General features: G+C 60.6%; 1 protein-coding gene across 1 annotated transcript in view; it reads left to right on the top strand.

Annotated features, from left to right (window-relative positions):
• The window catches only part of LOC140492445 (F-box only protein 24-like), a 75,604-nt gene that overhangs the window by 46,904 nt on the left and 9,189 nt on the right, over positions 1-19,511 (top strand). The window contains 3 exon segments of the mRNA XM_072591335.1: positions 918-1,076; positions 13,864-13,985; positions 15,797-15,928. Of these exon segments, the coding sequence (XP_072447436.1) occupies positions 918-1,076; positions 13,864-13,985; positions 15,797-15,928 (413 nt within the window).

Consider the following 19,511-nt stretch of genomic DNA (forward strand, 5'->3'; position numbering starts at 1 on the left):
AGAGATATACAGCACAGAAACTCACACAGGGTCACAGAGATATACAGCACAGAAACAGACCCTTTGGTCCAACCTGTCCATGCTGACCCAGATATACCAACCCAATCTAGTCCCACCTGCCAGCACCCGGCCCATATCCCTCCAAACCCTTCCTATTCATATACCCATCCAGATGCCTCTTAAATGTTGTAATTGTACCAGCCTCCACCACATCCTCTGGCAGCTCATTCCATACACACACCACCCTCTGAATGAAAACGTTGCCCTTCACTTCCATTTTAAATCTTTCCCCTCTCATCCTGAACCTCTGCCCTCTAGTTCTGTGAAAAGACTTTGTCTATTTATCCTATCCATGCCCCTCATGATTTTGTAAACCTCTATAAGGTCACCCCTCAGCCTCCGACGCTCCAGGGAAAACAGCCCCAGCCTATTCACCCTCTCCCTGTAGCTCAAACCCTCCAACCCTGGCAACATCCTTGTAAATCTTTTCTGAACCCTTTCAAGTTTCACAACATCGTTCCGATAGGAAGGAGACCAGAATTGCACACAATATTCCAACAGTGGCCTAACCAATGTCCTGCACAGCTGCAACATGACCTCCCAACTCCTGTACTCAATACTCTGACCAATAAAGGAAAGCATACCAAACGCTGCCTTCACTATCCTATCTACCTGTGACTCCACTTTCAAGGAGCTATGAACCTGCGACTCCAAGGTCTCTTTGTTCAGCAACACTCCCTAGGACCTTACCATTAAGTGTATAAGTCCTGCTCAGATTTGCTTTCCCAAAATGCAGCGCCTCACATTTATCTGAAGAAATGAGTCAGTCCCCTGGGTGGGGTTTAACGCTCTGACACCTACACTCAGGGGGACTGGTCGGACTCACCATTTTGCCTCTTTTCAATTTGTCTTCACAGATGATGGGAAGATTTACAGTTTAACCATCAACGAGACGCAACTGGACCAGCCGAGATCCTACACTGTCCAGCTATCCACTCGCAAAATCACCAAGTGTCTGCCTCACATCACCATCTCGGAGGTACACTCCAACCAGAGCAGTGCTCTCTACATCACAGGTAGCCTGGTCTGCTCTCCACATCTGCCCCATTGCACAGATATAACAGGGGGAGCACTGCACTGTCGGAGGGTCAGTGCTGAGGGAGTGCCGCACTGTTGGAGGGTCAGTGCTGAGGGAGTGCCGCACTGTCGGAGGGTCACTGCTGAGGGTGTGGGGACTGTCAGAGGGTCAGTGCTGAGGGAGTGGGCACTGTCGGAGGGTCAGTGCTGAGGGAGTGCCGCACTGTCGAAGGGTCAGTGCTGAGGGAGTGCCGCACTGTCGGGGGGTCAGTGCTGAGGGAGTGCTGCACTGTCGGAGGGTCAGTGCTGAGGGAGTGGGCACTGTCGGAGGGTCAGTGCTGAGGGAGCAGTGCACTGTCGGAGGGTCAGTGCTGAGGGAGTGCTGCACTGTCGGAGGGTCAGTGCTGAGTGAGTGCCGCACTGTCGGAGGGTCAGTGCTGAGGGAGTGCTGCACTGTCGGAGGGTCAGTGCTGAGGGAGTGCCACACTGTCGGAGGGTCAGTGCTGAGGGAGTGCCGCACTGTCAGAGGGTCAGTGCTGAGGGAGTGCCGCAGTGTCGGAGGGTCAGTGCTGAAGGAGTGCCACACTGTCGGAGGGTGGGTGCTGACGGAGTGGGCACAGTCAGAGGGTCAGTGCTGAGGGAGTGCCGCACTGTCGGGGGGTCAGTGCTGAGGGAGTGCTGCACTGTCGGACGGTCAGTGCTGAGGGTGTACCGCACTGTCGGGGGGTCAGTGCTGAGGGAGTGCTGCACTGTCGGGGGGTCAGTGCTGAGGGAGTGAGCACAGTCGGAGGGTCAGTGCTGAGGGAGTGCCGCACTGTCGGAGGGTCAGTGCTGAGGGTGTACCGCACTGTCGGAGGGTCAGTGCTGAGGGAGTGCCGCACTGTCGGAGGGTCAGTGGTGAGGGAGTGCCGCACTGTCGGAGGGTCAATGCTGAGGGAGTGTCGCACTGTCGGGGGGTCAGTGCTGAGGGAGTGAGCACAGTCGGGGGGTCAGTGCTGAGGGAGTGCTGCACTGTCGGAGGGTCAGTGCTGAGGGAGCACTGCACTGTCGGAGGGTCAGTGCTGAGGGAGTGGGCACTGTCGGAGGGTCAGTGCTGAGGGAGCACTGCACTGTCGGAGGGTCAGTGCTGAGGGAGTGGGCACGGTCGGAGGGTCAGTGCTGAGGCAGTGGGCACAGTCGGAGGGTCAGTGCTGAGGGAGTGCCGCAGTGTCGGAGGGTCAATGCTGAAGGAGTGCCACACTGTTGGAGGGTGGGTGCTGACGGAGTGGGCACAGTCAGAGGGTCAGTGCTGAGGGAGTGCCACACTGTCGGGGGTCAGTGCTGAGGGAGTGCTGCACTATCGGAGGGTCAGTGCTGAGGGAGTGGTGCACTGTCGGAGGGTCAGTGCTGAGGGAGTGCCACACTGTCGGAGGGTTAGTGCTGAGGGAGTGCTGCACTGTTGGAGGGTCAGTGCTGAGGGAGTGCCGCACTGTTGAAGGGTCAGTGCTGAGGGAGTGCCGCACTGTCGGAGGGCCAGTGCTGAGGGAGTGGGCGGTGTCGGAGGGTCAGTGCTGAGGGAGTGGGCACTGTCAGAGGGTCAGTGCTGAGGGAGTGGGCGCTGTCGGAGGGTCAGTGCTGAGGGAGTGCCGCACTGTCGGAGGGTCAGTGCTGAGGGAGTGGGCACTGTCGGAGGGTCAGTGCTGAGGGAGTGGGCACTGTCGGAGGGTCAGTGCTGAGGGAGTGCCGCACTGTCGGAGGGTCAGTGCTGAGGGAGTGAGCACTGTCGGATGGTCAGTGCTGAGGGAGTGCCGCACTGTCGGAGGGTCAGTGCTGAGGGTGTACCGCACTGTCGGGGGGTCAGTGCTGAGGGTGTACCGCACTGTCGGAGGGTCAGTGCTGAGGGAGTGCCGCACTGTCGGAGGGTCAGTGGTGAGGGAGTGCCGCACTGTCGGAGGGTCAATGCTGAGGGAGTGTCGCACTGTCGGGGGGTCAGTGCTGAGGGAGTGAGCACAGTCAGGGGGTCAGTGCTGAGGGAGTGCCGCACTGTCGGAGGGTCAGTGCTGAGGGAGTGCCGCATTGTCGGAGGGTCAGTGCTGAGGGAGTGCCGCACTGTCGGAGGGTCAGTGCTGCGGGATTGCCGCACTCTCGGAGGGTCAGTGCTGAGGGAGTGAGCCCTGTTGGAGGGTCAGTGCTGAGGGAGTGCCGCACTGTTGGAGGGTCAGTGCTGAGGGTGTACCGCACTGTCGGGGGGTCAGTGCTGAGGGAGTGCCGCACTGTCGGAGGGTCAGTGCTGGGCGAGTGCCGCACTGTCGGAGGGTCAGTGCTGAGGGAGTTCCGCACTGTCGGAGGGTCAGTGCTGAGGGAGTGCCACATTGTCGGAGGGTCAGTGCTGAGGGAGTGCCGCACTGTTGGAGGGTCAGTGCTGAGGGTGTACCGCACTGTCGGGGGGTCAGTGCTGAGGGAGTGCCGCACTGTCGGAGGGTCAGTGCTGGGCGAGTGCCGCACTGTCGGAGGGTCAGTGCTGAGGGAGTTCCGCACTGTCGGAGGGTCAGTGCTGAGGGAGTGCCACATTGTCGGAGGGTCAGTGCTGAGGGAGTGCCGCACTGTCGGGGGGTCAGTGCTGAGGGAGTGCCGCACTGTCGGAGGGTCAGTGCTGGGCGAGTGCCGCACTGTCGGAGGGTCAGTGCTGAGGGAGTGCCGCACTGTTGGAGGGTCAGTGCTGAGGGTGTACCGCACTGTCGGGGGGTCAGTGCTGAGGGAGTGCCGCACTGTCGGGGGGTCAGTGCTGAGGGAGTGCCGCACTGTCGGAGGGTCAGTGCTGAGGGAGTGCCGCACTGTCGGAGGGTCAGTGCTGGGGGAGTGCCGCACTGTCGGAGGGTCAGTGCTGAGGGAGTGCCACATTGTCGGAGGGTCAGTGCTGAGGGAGTGCCGCACTGTCGGAGGGTCAGTGCTGAGGGAGTGCTGCACTGTCGGAGGGTCAGTGCTGAGGGTGTACCGCACTGTCGGGGGGTCAGTGCTGAGGGAGTGCTGCATTGTCAGAGGGTCAGTGCTGAGGGAGTGTCGCACTGTCGGAGGGTCAGTGCTGAGGGAGTGGGCGCTGTCGGAGGGTCAGTGCTGAGGGAGTGCTGCACTGTCGGGGGGTCAGTGCTGAGGGAGTGGGCACTGTCGGGGGTCAGTGCTGAGGGAGTGAGCACAGTCGGAGGGTCAGTGCTGAGGGAGTGCTGCACTGTCGGAGGGTCAGTGCTGAGGGAGTGCCGCACTGTCGGAGGGTCAGTGCTGAGGGAGTGCCGCACTGTCGGAGGGCCAGTGCTGAGGGAGTGGGCGGTGTCGGAGGGTCAGTGCTGAGGGAGTGGGCACTGTCAGAGGGTCAGTGCTGAGGGAGTGGGCGCTGTCGGAGGGTCAGTGCTGAGGGAGTGCCGCACTGTCGGAGGGTCAGTGCTGAGGGAGTGAGCACTGTCGGATGGTCAGTGCTGAGGGAGTGCCGCACTGTCGGAGGGTCAGTGCTGAGGGTGTACCGCACTGTCGGGGGGTCAGTGCTGAGGGGTGTACCGCACTGTCGGGGGGTCAGTGCTGAGGGAGTGCCGCACTGTCGGAGGGTCAGTGGTGAGGGAGTGCCGCACTGTCGGAGGGTCAATGCTGAGGGAGTGTCGCACTGTCGGGGGGTCAGTGCTGAGGGAGTGAGCACAGTCAGGGGGTCAGTGCTGAGGGAGTGCCGCACTGTCGGAGGGTCAGTGCTGAGGGAGTGCCGCATTGTCGGAGGGTCAGTGCTGAGGGAGTGCCGCACTGTTGGAGGGTCAGTGCTGAGGGTGTACCGCACTGTCGGGGGGTCAGTGCTGAGGGAGTGCCACATTGTCGGAGGGTCAGTGCTGAGGGAGTGCCGCACTGTCGGAGGGTCAGTGCTGAGGGAGTGCTGCACTGTCGGAGGGTCAGTGCTGAGGGAGTGGGCACAGTCGGGGGGTCAGTGCTGAGGGAGTGCCGCACTGTCGGAGGGTCACTGCTGAGGGCGTGGGGACTGTCAGAGGGTCAGTGCTGAGGGAGTGGGCACAGTCGGAGGGTCAGTGCTGAGGGAGTGCCGCACTGTTAGAGGGTCAGTGCTGAGGGAGTGCAGCACTGCCGGGGGGTCAGTGCTGAGGGAGTGGGCACAGTCGGAGGGTCAGTGCTGAGGGATTGCCGCATGGTCGGAGGGTCAGTGCTGAGGGAGTTCCGCACTGTCGGAGGGTCAGTGCTGAGGGAGTGCCGCATTGTCGGAGGGTCAGTGCTGAGGGAGTGCCGCACTGTCGGAGGGTCGGTGCTGAGGGAGTGCCGCACTGTCGGGGGGTCAGTGCTGAGGGAGTGCTGCACTGTCGGAGGGTCAGTGCTGAGGGAGTGGCGCACTGTCGGAGGGTCAGTGCTGAGGGAGTGCCACACTGTCGGAGGGTTAGTGCTGAGGGAGTGCTGCACTGTTGGAGGGTCAGTGCTGAGGGAGTGCCGCACTGTTGGAGGGTCAGTGCTGAGGGAGTGCCACACTGTTGGAGGGTCAGTGCTGAGGGAGTGCCGCACTCTCAGAGGGTCAGTGCTGAGGGAGTGCCGCACTGTCGGAGGGTCAGTGCTGAGGGTGTACCGCACTGTCGGGGGGTCAGTGCTGAGGGAGTGCTGCATTGTCAGAGGGTCAGTGCTGAGGGAGTGTCGCACTGTCGGAGGGTCAGTGCTGAGGGAGTGGGCGCTGTCGGAGGGTCAGTGCTGAGGGAGTGCTGCACTGTCGGGGGGTCAGTGCAGAGGGAGTGGGCACTGTCGGGGGTCAGTGCTGAGGGAGTGAGCACAGTCGGAGGGTCAGTGCTGAGGGAGTGCTGCACTGTCGGAGGGTCAGTGCTGAGGGAGTGCCGCACTGTCGGAGGGTCAGTGCTGAGGGAGTGCTGCACTGTCGGAGGGCCAGTGCTGAGGGAGTGGGCGGTGTCGGAGGGTCAGTGCTGAGGGAGTGGGCACTGTCAGAGGGTCAGTGCTGAGGGAGTGGGCGCTGTCGGAGGGTCAGTGCTGAGGGAGTGCCGCACTGTCGGAGGGTCAGTGCTGAGGGAGTGGGCACTGTCGGGGGGTCAGTGCTGAGGGAGTGCCACATTGTCGGAGGGTCAGTGCTGAGGGAGTGCCGCACTGTCGGAGGGTCAGTGCTGAGGGAGTGCCGCACTGTCGGAGGGTCAGTGCTGAGGGTGTACCGCACTGTCGGGGGGTCAGTGCTGAGGGTGTACCGCACTGTCGGAGGGTCAGTGCTGAGGGAGTGCAGCACTGTCGGAGGGTCAGTGGTGAGGGAGTGCCGCACTGTCGGAGGGTCAATGCTGAGGGAGTGTCGCACTGTCGGGGGGTCAGTGCTGAGGGAGTGAGCACAGTCAGGGGGTCAGTGCTGAGGGAGTGCCGCACTGTCGGAGGGTCAGTGCTGAGGGATTGCCGCACTGTCGGAGGGTCAGTGCTGAGGGAGTGAGCCCTGTCGGAGCGTCAGTGCTGAGGGAGTGCCGCACTGTTGGAGGGTCAGTGCTGAGGGTGTACCGCACTGTCGGGGGGTCAGTGCTGAGGGAGTGCCGCACTGTCGGAGGGTCAGTGCTGAGGGAGTGCCGCACTGTCGGAGGGTCAGTGCTGGGGGAGTGCCGCACTGTCGGAGGGTCAGTGCTGGGGGAGTGCCGCACTGTCGGAGGGTCAGTGCTGAGGGAGTGCCACATTGTCGGAGGGTCAGTGCTGAGGGAGTGCCGCACTGTCGGAGGGTCAGTGCTGAGGGAGTGCTGCACTGTCGGAGGGTCAGTGCTGAGGGAGTGGGCACAGTCGGGGGGTCAGTGCTGAGGGAGTGCCGCACTGTCGGAGGGTCACTGCTGAGGGCGTGGGGACTGTCAGAGGGTCAGTGCTGAGGGAGTGGGCACAGTCGGAGGGTCAGTGCTGAGGGAGTGCCGCACTGTTAGAGGGTCAGTGCTGAGGGAGTGCCGCATTGTCGGAGGGTCAGTGCTGAGGGAGTGCCGCACTGTCGGAGGGTCAGTGCTGAGGGATTGCCGCACTGTCGGAGGGTCAGTGCTGAGGGAGTGCCGCACTGTCGGAGGGTCAGTGCTGAGGGAGTGCCGCACTGTCGGGGGGTCAGTGCTGAGGGAGTGCTGCACTGTCGGGGGGTCAGTGCTGAGGGAGTGCCGCACTGTCGGAGCGTCAGTGCTGAGGTAGTGCCGCACTGTCGGAGGGTCAATGCTGAGGGAGTGCCGCGCTGTCGGAGGGTCAGTGCTGAGGGAGTGGGCACAGTCGGGGGGTCAGTGCTGAGGGAGTGCAGCACTGTCGGGGGGTCAGTGCTGAGGGAGTGGGCACAGTCGGAGGGTCAGTGCTGAGGGATTGCCGCATGGTCGGAGGGTCAGTGCTGAGGGAGTTCCGCACTGTCGGAGGGTCAGTGCTGAGGGAGTGCCGCATTGTCGGAGGGTCAGTGCTGAGGGAGTGCCGCACTGTCGGAGGGTCGGTGCTGAGGGAGTGCCGCACTGTCGGGGGGTCAGTGCTGAGGGAGTGCTGCACTGTCGGAGGGTCAGTGCTGAGGGAGTGGCGCACTGTCGGAGGGTCAGTGCTGAGGGAGTGCCACACTGTCGGAGGGTTAGTGCTGAGGGAGTACTGCACTGTTGGAGGGTCAGTGCTGAGGGAGTGCCGCACTGTTGGAGGGTCAGTGCTGAGGGAGTGCCACACTGTTGGAGGGTCAGTGCTGAGGGAGTGCCGCACTCTCAGAGGGTCAGTGCTGAGGGAGTGCCGCACTGTCGGAGGGTCAGTGCTGAGGGTGTACCGCACTGTCGGGGGGTCAGTGCTGAGGGAGTGCTGCATTGTCAGAGGGTCAGTGCTGAGGGAGTGTCGCACTGTCGGAGGGTCAGTGCTGAGGGAGTGGGCGCTGTCGGAGGGTCAGTGCTGAGGGAGTGCTGCACTGTCGGGGGGTCAGTGCAGAGGGAGTGGGCACTGTCGGGGGTCAGTGCTGAGGGAGTGAGCACAGTCGGAGGGTCAGTGCTGAGGGAGTGCTGCACTGTCGGAGGGTCAGTGCTGAGGGAGTGCCGCACTGTCGGAGGGTCAGTGCTGAGGGAGTGCTGCACTGTCGGAGGGCCAGTGCTGAGGGAGTGGGCGGTGTCGGAGGGTCAGTGCTGAGGGAGTGGGCACTGTCAGAGGGTCAGTGCTGAGGGAGTGGGCGCTGTCGGAGGGTCAGTGCTGAGGGAGTGCCGCACTGTCGGAGGGTCAGTGCTGAGGGAGTGGGCACTGTCGGGGGGTCAGTGCTGAGGGTGTACCGCACTGTCGGAGGGTCAGTGCTGAGGGAGTGCCACATTGTCGGAGGGTCAGTGCTGAGGGAGTGCCGCACTGTCGGAGGGTCAGTGCTGAGGGAGTGCCGCACTGTCGGAGGGTCAGTGCTGAGGGTGTACCGCACTGTCGGGGGGTCAGTGCTGAGGGTGTACCGCACTGTCGGAGGGTCAGTGCTGAGGGAGTGCAGCACTGTCGGAGGGTCAGTGGTGAGGGAGTGCCGCACTGTCGGAGGGTCAATGCTGAGGGAGTGCCACACTGTCGGAGGGTTAGTGCTGAGGGAGTACTGCACTGTTGGAGGGTCAGTGCTGAGGGAGTGCCGCACTGTTGGAGGGTCAGTGCTGAGGGAGTGCCACACTGTTGGAGGGTCAGTGCTGAGGGAGTGCCGCACTCTCAGAGGGTCAGTGCTGAGGGAGTGCCGCACTGTCGGAGGGTCAGTGCTGAGGGTGTACCGCACTGTCGGGGGGTCAGTGCTGAGGGAGTGCTGCATTGTCAGAGGGTCAGTGCTGAGGGAGTGTCGCACTGTCGGAGGGTCAGTGCTGAGGGAGTGGGCGCTGTCGGAGGGTCAGTGCTGAGGGAGTGCTGCACTGTCGGGGGGTCAGTGCAGAGGGAGTGGGCACTGTCGGGGGTCAGTGCTGAGGGAGTGAGCACAGTCGGAGGGTCAGTGCTGAGGGAGTGCTGCACTGTCGGAGGGTCAGTGCTGAGGGAGTGCCGCACTGTCGGAGGGTCAGTGCTGAGGGAGTGCTGCACTGTCGGAGGGCCAGTGCTGAGGGAGTGGGCGGTGTCGGAGGGTCAGTGCTGAGGGAGTGGGCACTGTCAGAGGGTCAGTGCTGAGGGAGTGGGCGCTGTCGGAGGGTCAGTGCTGAGGGAGTGCCGCACTGTCGGAGGGTCAGTGCTGAGGGAGTGGGCACTGTCGGGGGGTCAGTGCTGAGGGTGTACCGCACTGTCGGAGGGTCAGTGCTGAGGGAGTGCCACATTGTCGGAGGGTCAGTGCTGAGGGAGTGCCGCACTGTCGGAGGGTCAGTGCTGAGGGAGTGCCGCACTGTCGGAGGGTCAGTGCTGAGGGTGTACCGCACTGTCGGGGGGTCAGTGCTGAGGGTGTACCGCACTGTCGGAGGGTCAGTGCTGAGGGAGTGCAGCACTGTCGGAGGGTCAGTGGTGAGGGAGTGCCGCACTGTCGGAGGGTCAATGCTGAGGGAGTGTCGCACTGTCGGGGGGGTCAGTGCTGAGGGAGTGAGCACAGTCAGGGGGTCAGTGCTGAGGGAGTGCCGCACTGTCGGAGGGTCAGTGCTGAGGGATTGCCGCCCTGTCGGAGGGTCAGTGCTGAGGGAGTGAGCCCTGTCGGACCGTCAGTGCTGAGGGAGTGCCGCACTGTTGGAGGGTCAGTGCTGAGGGTGTACCGCACTGTCGGGGGGTCAGTGCTGAGGGAGTGCCGCACTGTCGGAGGGTCAGTGCTGAGGGAGTGCCGCACTGTCGGAGGGTCAGTGCTGGGGGAGTGCCGCACTGTCGGAGGGTCAGTGCTGAGGGAGTGGGCACTGTCGGAGGGTCAGTGCTGAGGGAGTGGGCACAGTCGGGGGGTCAGTGCTGAGGGAGTGCCGCACTGTCGGAGGGTCACTGCTGAGGGCGTGGGGACTGTCAGAGGGTCAGTGCTGAGGGAGTGGGCACAGTCGGAGGGTCAGTGCTGAGGGAGTGCCGCACTGTTAGAGGGTCAGTGCTGAGGGAGTGCCGCATTGTCGGAGGGTCAGTGTTGAGGGAGTGCCGCACTGTCGGAGGGTCAGTGCTGAGGGATTGCCGCACTGTCGGAGGGTCAGTGCTGAGGGAGTGCCGCACTGTCGGAGGGTCAGTGCTGAGGGAGTGCCGCACTGTCGGGGGGTCAGTGCTGAGGGAGTGCTGCACTGTCGGGGGGTCAGTGCTGAGGGAGTGCCGCACTGTCGGAGCGTCAGTGCTGAGGTAGTGCCGCACTGTCGGAGGGTCAATGCTGAGGGAGTGCCGCGCTGTCGGGGGGTCAGTGCTGAGGGAGTGCCGCACTGTCGGAGGGTCAGTGCTGAGGGAGTGAGCACTGTCGGATGGTCAGTGCTGAGGGAGTGCCGCACTGTCGGAGGGTCAGTGCTGAGGGTGTACCGCACTGTCGGGGGGTCAGTGCTGAGGGTGTACCGCACTGTCGGGGGGTCAGTGCTGAGGGAGTGCAGCACTGTCGGAGGGTCAGTGGTGAGGGAGTGCCGCACTGTCGGAGGGTCAATGCTGAGGGAGTGTCGCACTGTCGGGGCGTCAGTGCTGAGGGAGTGAGCACAGTCAGGGGGTCAGTGCTGAGGGAGTGCCGCACTGTCGGAGGGTCAGTGCTGAGGGATTGCCGCACTGTCGGAGGGTCAGTGCTGAGGGAGTGAGCCCTGTCGGAGCGTCAGTGCTGAGGGAGTGCCGCACTGTTGGAGGGTCAGTGCTGAGGGTGTACCGCACTGTCGGGGGGTCAGTGCTGAGGGAGTGCCGCACTGTCGGAGGGTCAGTGCTGAGGGAGTGCCGCACTGTCGGAGGGTCAGTGCTGGGGGAGTGCCGCACTGTCGGAGGGTCAGTGCTGAGGGAGTTCCGCACTGTCGGAGGGTCAGTGCTGAGGGAGTGCCACATTGTCGGAGGGTCAGTGCTGAGGGAGTGCCGCACTGTCGGAGGGTCAGTGCTGAGGGAGTGCTGCACTGTCGGAGGGTCAGTGCTGAGGGAGTGGGCACAGTCGGGGGGTCAGTGCTGAGGGAGTGCCGCACTGTCGGAGGGTCACTGCTGAGGGCGTGGGGACTGTCAGAGGGTCAGTGCTGAGGGAGTGGGCACAGTCGGAGGGTCAGTGCTGAGGGAGTGCCGCACTGTTAGAGGGTCAGTGCTGAGGGAGTGCAGCACTGTCGGGGGGTCAGTGCTGAGGGAGTGGGCACAGTCGGAGGGTCAGTGCTGAGGGATTGCCGCATGGTCGGAGGGTCAGTGCTGAGGGAGTGCCGCACTGTCGGAGGGTCAGTGCTGAGGGAGTGCCGCACTGTCGGAGGGTCAGTGCTGAGGGAGTTCCGCACTGTCGGAGGGTCAGTGCTGAGGGAGTGCCGCATTGTCGGAGGGTCAGTGCTGAGGGAGTGCCGCACTGTCGGAGGGTCAGTGCTGAGGGAGTGCCGCACTGTCGGGTCAGTGCTGAGGTAGTGCCGCACTGTCGGAGGGTCAATGCTGAGGGAGTGCCGCGCTGTCGGGGGGTCAGTGCTGAGGGAGTGCCGCACTGTCGGAGGGTCAGTGCTGAGGGAGTGAGCACTGTCGGATGGTCAGTGCTGAGGGAGTGCCGCACTGTCGGAGGGTCAGTGCTGAGGGTGTACCGCACTGTCGGGGGGTTAGTGCTGAGGGTGTACCGCACTGTCGGAGGGTCAGTGCTGAGGGAGTGCCGCACTGTCGGAGGGTCAGTGGTGAGGGAGTGCCGCACTGTCGGAGGGTCAATGCTGAGGGAGTGTCGCACTGTCGGGGGGTCAGTGCTGAGGGAGTGAGCACAGTCAGGGGGTCAGTGCTGAGGGAGTGCCGCACTGTCGGAGGGTCAGTGCTGAGGGATTGCCGCACTGTCGGAGGGTCAGTGCTGAGGGAGTGAGCCCTGTCGGAGGGTCAGTGCTGAGGGAGTGCCGCACTGTTGGAGGGTCAGTGCTGAGGGAGTGCTGCACTGTCGGAGGGTCAGTGCTGAGGGAGTGGGCACAGTCGGGGGGTCAGTGCTGAGGGAGTGCCGCACTGTCGGAGGGTCACTGCTGAGGGCGTGGGGACTGTCAGAGGGTCAGTGCTGAGGGAGTGGGCACAGTCGGAGGGTCAGTGCTGAGGGAGTGCCGCACTGTTAGAGGGTCAGTGCTGCGGGAGTGCAGCACTGTCGGGGGGTCAGTGCTGAGGGAGTGGGCACAGTTGGAGGGTCAGTGCTGAGGGATTGCCGCATGGTCGGAGGGTCAGTGCTGAGGGAGTTCCGCACTGTCGGAGGGTCAGTGCTGAGGGAGTGCCGCATTGTCGGAGGGTCAGTGCTGAGGGAGTGCCGCACTGTCGGAGGGTCAGTGCTGAGGGAGTGCCGCACTGTCGGGGGGTCAGTGCTGAGGGAGTGCTGCACTGTCGGAGGGTCAGTGCTGAGGGAGTGGACACTGTCGGAGGGTCAGTGCTGAGGGAGTGCCGCATTGTCGGAGGGTCAGTGCTGAGGGAGTGCCGCACTGTCGGAGGGTCAGTGCTGAGGGAGTGCCGCACTGTCGGAGGGTCAGTGCTGAGGGAGTGCCGCACTGTCGGGGGGTCAGTGCTGAGGGAGTGCTGCACTGTCGGGGGGTCAGTGCTGAGGGAGTGCCGCACTGTCGGAGCGTCAGTGCTGAGGTAGTGCCGCACTGTCGGAGGGTCAATGCTGAGGGAGTGCCGCGCTGTCGGGGGGTCAGTGCTAAGGGAGTGGGCACTGTCGGAGGGTCAGTGCTGAGGGAGTGGGCACAGTCGGAGGGTCAGTGCTGAGGGAGTGCCGCACTGTCGGAGGGTCAGTGCTGAGGGAGTGCCGCACTGTCGGAGGGTCAGTGCTGAGGGAGTGCCGCACTGTCGGAGGGTCAGTGCTGAGGGAGTGCCGCGCTGTCGGGGGGTCAGTGCTAAGGGAGTGGGCACTGTCGGAGGGTCAGTGCTGAGGGAGCGCCGCACTGTCGGAGGGTCAGTGCTGAGGGAGTGCCGCACTGTCGGAGTGTCAGTGCTGAGGGAGTGCCGCACTGTCGGGGGGTCAGTGCTGAGGGAGTGCTGCACTGTCGGAGGGTCAGTGCTGAGGGAGTGCCGCACTGTTGGAGTGTCAGTGCTGAGGGAGTGCCGCACTGTCGGGGGGTCTGTGCTGAGGGAGTGGGCACTGTTAGAGGGTCAGTGCTGAGGGAGTGCCGCACTGTTAGAGGGTCAGTGCTGAGGGAGTGCAGCACTGTCGGGGGGTCAGTGCTGAGGGAGTGGGCACTGTCGGAGGGTCAGTGCTGAGGGAGTGCCGCACTGTCGGAGGGTCAGTGCTGAGGGAGTGCCACACTGTCGGAGGGTCAGTGCTGAGGGAGTGGGCACTGTCGGAGGGTCAGTGCTGAAGGAGTGGGCACTGTTAGAGGGTCAGTGCTGAGGGAGTGCCGCACTGTTAGAGGGTCAGTGCTGAGGGAGTGCAGCACTGTCGGGGGGTCAGTGCTGAGGGAGTGGGCACTGTCGGAGGGTCAGTGCTGAGGGAATAATGGTGATAATTTTTCTAATCAGATGCCTGTGAGGGGAGTGTTGTTCTTGGAAATGTGTCTAATTCTGATTAGATTTATTCGGTCATGTCCGAAAAAGTTAAAGTTAATTACATATGCCAGCATTTGCAATCTGTTTGGACACAGAGAGTGTCAGGTTTCGTAGCGCTGTCTGTCATCCCCATGGAAGGTGGTTCCCTAGAGATTAAACCTTGCGTATTGTCTGGCTGTTCCTGGGATCGTTGGAATTCCCCAAAGGTCTCGGAGTTGAAAATATTCGGCTGGTCACTTGTTGACCATATGGCGGAGTGTGTTTTGCATCCTTTGAGCTTGCAGTCTGTATTTGTTACAGATTCAGGAGCAGTTTACCTGGAGGTGCACACTGCTGGAGTTTATCGTGACCTCTTCGGAACTCTCCACGCTTTTGATCCATTTGACCAACAGATCCCCCTTGCTCTGGCACTTTCATCCAAGGTAAAGGTCTCAATACCACGCCGTCACGAGAAACTGATAAATGTTGGTCTCAACCCCAGAACTTCAACAAACACACTGGGGGTCTAGTCTCCCACACTCTCCCCCCGTCTCCCGCACTCTTCCCCCCGTCTCCCGCACTCTTCCCCCCCGTCTCCCGCACTCTTCCCCCCGTCTCCCGCACTCTTCCCCCCGTCTCCCGCACTCCCCCCCGTCTCCCGCACTCTTCCCCCCCGTCTCCCGCACTCTTCCCCCCGTCTCCCGCACTCCCTCCCCGTCTCCCGCACTCCCTCCCCGTCTCCCGCACTCCCTCCCCGTCTCCCGCACTCTTCCCCCCGTCTCCCACATTCTTCCCCCCGTCTCCCGCACTCTTCCCCCCGTCTCCCGCACTCTTCCCCCCGTCTCCCGCACTCTTCCCCCCGTCTCCCGCACTCTTCCCCCCGTCTCCCGCACTCTTCCCCCCGTCTCCCGCACTCTTCCCCCCGTCTCCCGCACTCCCTCCCCGTCTCCCGCACTCTTCCCCCCGTCTCCCGCATTCTTCCCCCCGTCTCCCGCACTCTTCCCCCCGTCTCCCGCACTCTTCCCCCCGTCTCCCGCACTCTTCCCCCCGTCTCCCGCACTCCCTCCCCGTCTCCCGCACTCTTCCCCCCGTCTCCCGCACTCCCTCCCCGTCTCCCGCACTCTTCCCCCCGTCTCCCGCATTCTTCCCCCCGTCTCCCGCACTCTTCCCCCCGTCTCCCGCACTCTTCCCCCCGTCTCCCGCACTCTTCCCCCCGTCTCCCGCACTCTTCCCCCCGTCTCCCGCACTCTTCCCCCCGTCTCCCGCACTCTTCCCCCCGTCTCCCGCACTCTTCCCCCCGTCTCCCGCACTCTTCCCCGTCTCCCGCACTCTTCCCCCCGTCTCCCGCACTCTTCCCCCCGTCTCCCGCACTCTTCCCCCCGTCTCCCGCACTCTTCCCCCCGTCTCCCGCACTCTTCCCCCCGTCTCCCGCACTCTTCCCCCCGTCTCCCGCACTCCCCCCCGTCTCCCACACTCCCCCCGTCTCCCACACTCTCCCCGTCTCACACACTCCCCCCTGTCTCCCCCACTCCCCCCTGTCTCCCACACTCCCCCCTGTCTCCCACACTCCCCCCTGTCTCCCCCACTCCCCCCTGTCTCCCCCACTCCCCCCTGTCTCCCCCACTCCCCCCTGTCTCCCCCACTCCCCCCTGTCTCCCCCACTCCCCCCTGTCTCCCACACTCCCCCCTGTCTCCCACACTCCCCCGTCTCCCACACTCCCCCCTGTCTCCCACACTCTCCCCATCTCCCACACCTCCCTACATCTGACAGTGCCCCATCCCTCTGTACACATCTCTCCCCCCACATCAAACCCACCTCCTTCGATCTCAGATCTCCCAGTCTCCCGGGACAGCTGATGTGTGTGTCCCTGGAGACCCAGTGCCCTCCCACTGTGGTCTGTGGTTCGCGAACAGTTCACACTCAGCTTGGTGAATATCCTGGTTTGTCCATTGCCCTGTTGGTCAAGGCTGGCCCTCGGTTTGAGTGTTGGAGTGATCTGAGAGAGGACTATGCCCGGTGTATCCCGAGTGGATTGGCTTGGCTTGTCCAAACGTTTGACCACACGGTAACATTGTGGATCACAGACCAACGCCAGGACAGAAGGGACTCAGGGTCACCACCCAGTACTGTTCCTCTGACCTTTCCCCGGGCACATGAAGGGGGTTACAAAGAGTTTGGCCAGAGATAAGACACTGCCACAATATCTCTCCGATGCATCTCCACTGATCACTGCTGTCAGGAATGTCATTGCAGGTCACCAGCTGCTCTCTGGGATACAACCACCTCGGATTGGTGGACGAATTCGGGCGGATTTTCATGCAAGGGAACAACAGATACGGACAACTGGGAACTGGAGACAAGATCGACAGAGGAGAACCCACCCTGGTACAGCCTGACACTCCCTTCACACGTACACCGAACACAGTCTGACACTCCCTTCACACGTACACTGAACACAGTCTGACACACTCTTCACAAATACACCGGGTACAGCCTGACACTCCCTTCACACGTACACCGAACACAGTCTGACACACTCTTCGCAAATACACTGGGCACAGTCTGACACTCGCTTCCCAAACACACAGTGTACAGTCAGACACCCCCTTCACAAATATACCAGGCACAGCCAGACACTCCCTTCACACGTACACCGTATACAGTCTGACACACCCTTCACAAATACACTGGGCACGGTCTGACACTCGCTTCCCAAACACACCGTGTACAGTCTGACACTCCCTTCACACGTACACCGTATACAGTCTGACATACCCTTCACACATATACCGGGTACAAACTGACACCCCCTTCCCAAACACACTGGGTACAGTCTGACACTCGCTTCACAAATACACCGTGTACAGTCTGACACTGCCTTCACAAGTACACGGTGTATAGTCTGACACTGCCTTCACAAAGACACTGGGTACTGTCTGACACTCACTACCCAAACACTGGGTACAGTCGGGCACTCACTTCCCAAACACTGGGTACAGTCTGACACCCCCTTCACAAATACACCAGGTACAGTCTGACACACACTTCACAAATACACCAGGCACAATTGACACCCCCTTCACAAAGACACTGGGTACAGTCCAACACTCCCTCCACAAATACACCAGTACAGTCTGACACCCCCTGGATACAGTCTGACACACACTTCACGTATACACTGTATACAGTCTGACACACCCTTCACAAATACACTGGGCACAATTGACACCCCCTTCACAAATACACCGGTACAGTCTGACACTCCCTCCACAAATACACTGGGTACAGTCTGACACACCCTTCACAAATACTCTGGGCACAGTCTGACACTCGCTTCCCAAACACACTGGGTACAGTCTGACACGCCCTTCACAAATACACTGGGTACAGTCTGACACACCCTTCACACATACACCATGTACAGTCTGACACACCCTTCACACATACACCATATATGGTCTGACACACCCTTCACACATACACCATATACAGTCTGACACACCCTTCGCACATACACTGGGTCCAGTCTGACACACCCTTCACAAATACTCTGGGCACAGTCTGACACTCGCTTCCCAAACACACTGGGTACAGTCTGACACACCCTTCACACATACACCATATACAGTCTGACATACCCTTCGCACATACACCGGGTCCAGTCTGACACACCCTTCACAAATACTCTGGGCACAGTCTGACACTCGCTTCCCAAACACACTGGGTACAGTCTGACACGCCCTTCACAAATACACAGGGTACAGTCTGACACTGCCTTCACAAAGACACTGGGAACGGTCTGACACTCACTACCCAAACACTGGGTACAGTTAGACACCCCCTTCACAAATATACCAGGTACAGTCTGACACTCCCTTCACAAATACACCAGGCACAGCCAGGCACTCCCTTCACAAATACCCCGGGTACAGTCTGACACCCCCTTCACAAATATACCAGGTACAGTCTGAGACTCACTTCACACATACACCGTATACAGTCTGATACACCCTTCACACATACCTCAGGTACAGTCTCACTCGCCCTTCACACATACACCAGGTACAGTCAGACACTCCATTCACAAATACACTGGGTACAGTCTGACACTCACTTCACAAATGAGAGTAAACCGGTTGATGTGGTGTATATGGATTTCAGCAAGGTGTTCGATAAGGTTCCCCACTGTAGGCTTTTATACAAAATGCGGAGGAATGGGATTGTGGGAGACATAGCAGTTTGGATCAATAATTGGCTTGCTGAAAGAAAACAGAGGGTTGTAGTTGATGGAACATGATCATCTTGGTGTCCAGTTACTGGCGGCATACCGCAAGGGTCGGTGTTGGGTCCACTGCTGTTGGTCATTTTTATAAACGACCTGGATGAGGGCGTAGAAGGGTGGGTTAGTAAATTTGCAGACGACACTAAGGTCGGTGGAGTTGTGGATAGTGATAAAGGATGTAGTAGGTTACAGAGAGACATAGACAAGCTGCAGAGCTGGGCTGAGAGGTGGCAAATGGAGTTTAATGTGGACAAGTGTGAGGTGATACACTTTGGACAGAGTAATCGGAATGCAAAGTACTGGGCTAATGGTAAGATTCTTGGGAGTGCAGATGAGCAGAGAGATCTCAGTGTCCATGTACACAGATCCCTGAAAGTTGCCACCCAGGTTGGGACAGGGTTGTTAAGAAAGCATACAGTGTTTTGGCCTTTATTAACAGAGGGATTGAGTTCCGGACCAAGGAGGTTATGCTGCAGCTGTACAAAGCGGCCGCACTTGGAGTAATGTGTACAGTTCTGGTCACCGCATTATAAGAAGGATGTGGAAGCTTTGGAAAGGGTGCAGAGGAGATTTACTGGGATGTTGCCTGGTCCGGAGGGAAGGTCTTATGAGGAAAGGCTGAGGGCCTTGAGGCTGTTCTCGTTAGAAAGAAGAAGGTTGAGAGGTGACTTAATAAAGACATACAAGATAATCAGAGGGTTAGATAGGGTGGACAGGGAGAGCCTTTTTCCAAGTATGGGGACGGCAAACACGAGGGGACACAACTTTAAAGTGAGGGGAGATAGGTATAAGACAGATGTCAGAGGTAGTTTCTTTACTCTGAGAGTAGTAAGGGTATGGAATGCTTTGCCTGCATCGGTAGTAGATTCACCAAGTTTAAGTCCATTTAAGTCGTCATTGGACAAGCATATGGACGTACATGGAATAGTGCAGGTTAGATGGGCTTCAGATTGGTATGACAGGTCGGCACAACATCGAGGGCCGAAGGGCCTGTACTGCGCTGGAATGTTCGAATGTTCTAAATACACCGGGTACAGTCTGACACTCCCTTCACAAGTACCCCGGGTACAATCTAACACTGCCTTCACAAAAACACTGGGAACAGTCTGACACTCCATTACCACATACACCACTACAGTCTGACACACCCTTCACACATACACTGGGTACAGTCTGACGCACCCTTCACACATACACTGGGTACAGTCTGACACACCCTTCACAAATACACTGGGTACAGTCTGACGCACCCTTCACACATACACTGGGTACAGTCTGACACACCCTTCACAAATACACTGGGTACAGTCTGACGCACCCTTCACACATACACTGGGTACAGTCTGACACACCCTTCACAAATACACTGGGTACAGTCTGACGCACCCTTCACAAATACACTGGGTACAGTCTGACGCACCCTTCACACATACACTGGGTACAGTCTGACACTCCCTTCACAAATACACTGGGTACAGTCTGACACACCCTTCACACATACACTGGGTACAGTCTGACACACCCTTCACAAATACACTGGGTACAGTCTGACGCACCCTTCACACATACACTGGGTACAGTCTGACACACCCTTCACAAATACACTGGGTACAGTCTGACACACCCTTCACACATACACTGGGTACAGTCTGACACTCCCTTCACACATACACTGGGTACAGTCTG

The sequence above is a fragment of the Chiloscyllium punctatum genome, chromosome 21 (genome assembly GCF_047496795.1).
Source record: "Chiloscyllium punctatum isolate Juve2018m chromosome 21, sChiPun1.3, whole genome shotgun sequence".
NCBI classification, from domain to species: Eukaryota; Metazoa; Chordata; class Chondrichthyes; order Orectolobiformes; family Hemiscylliidae; genus Chiloscyllium; species Chiloscyllium punctatum.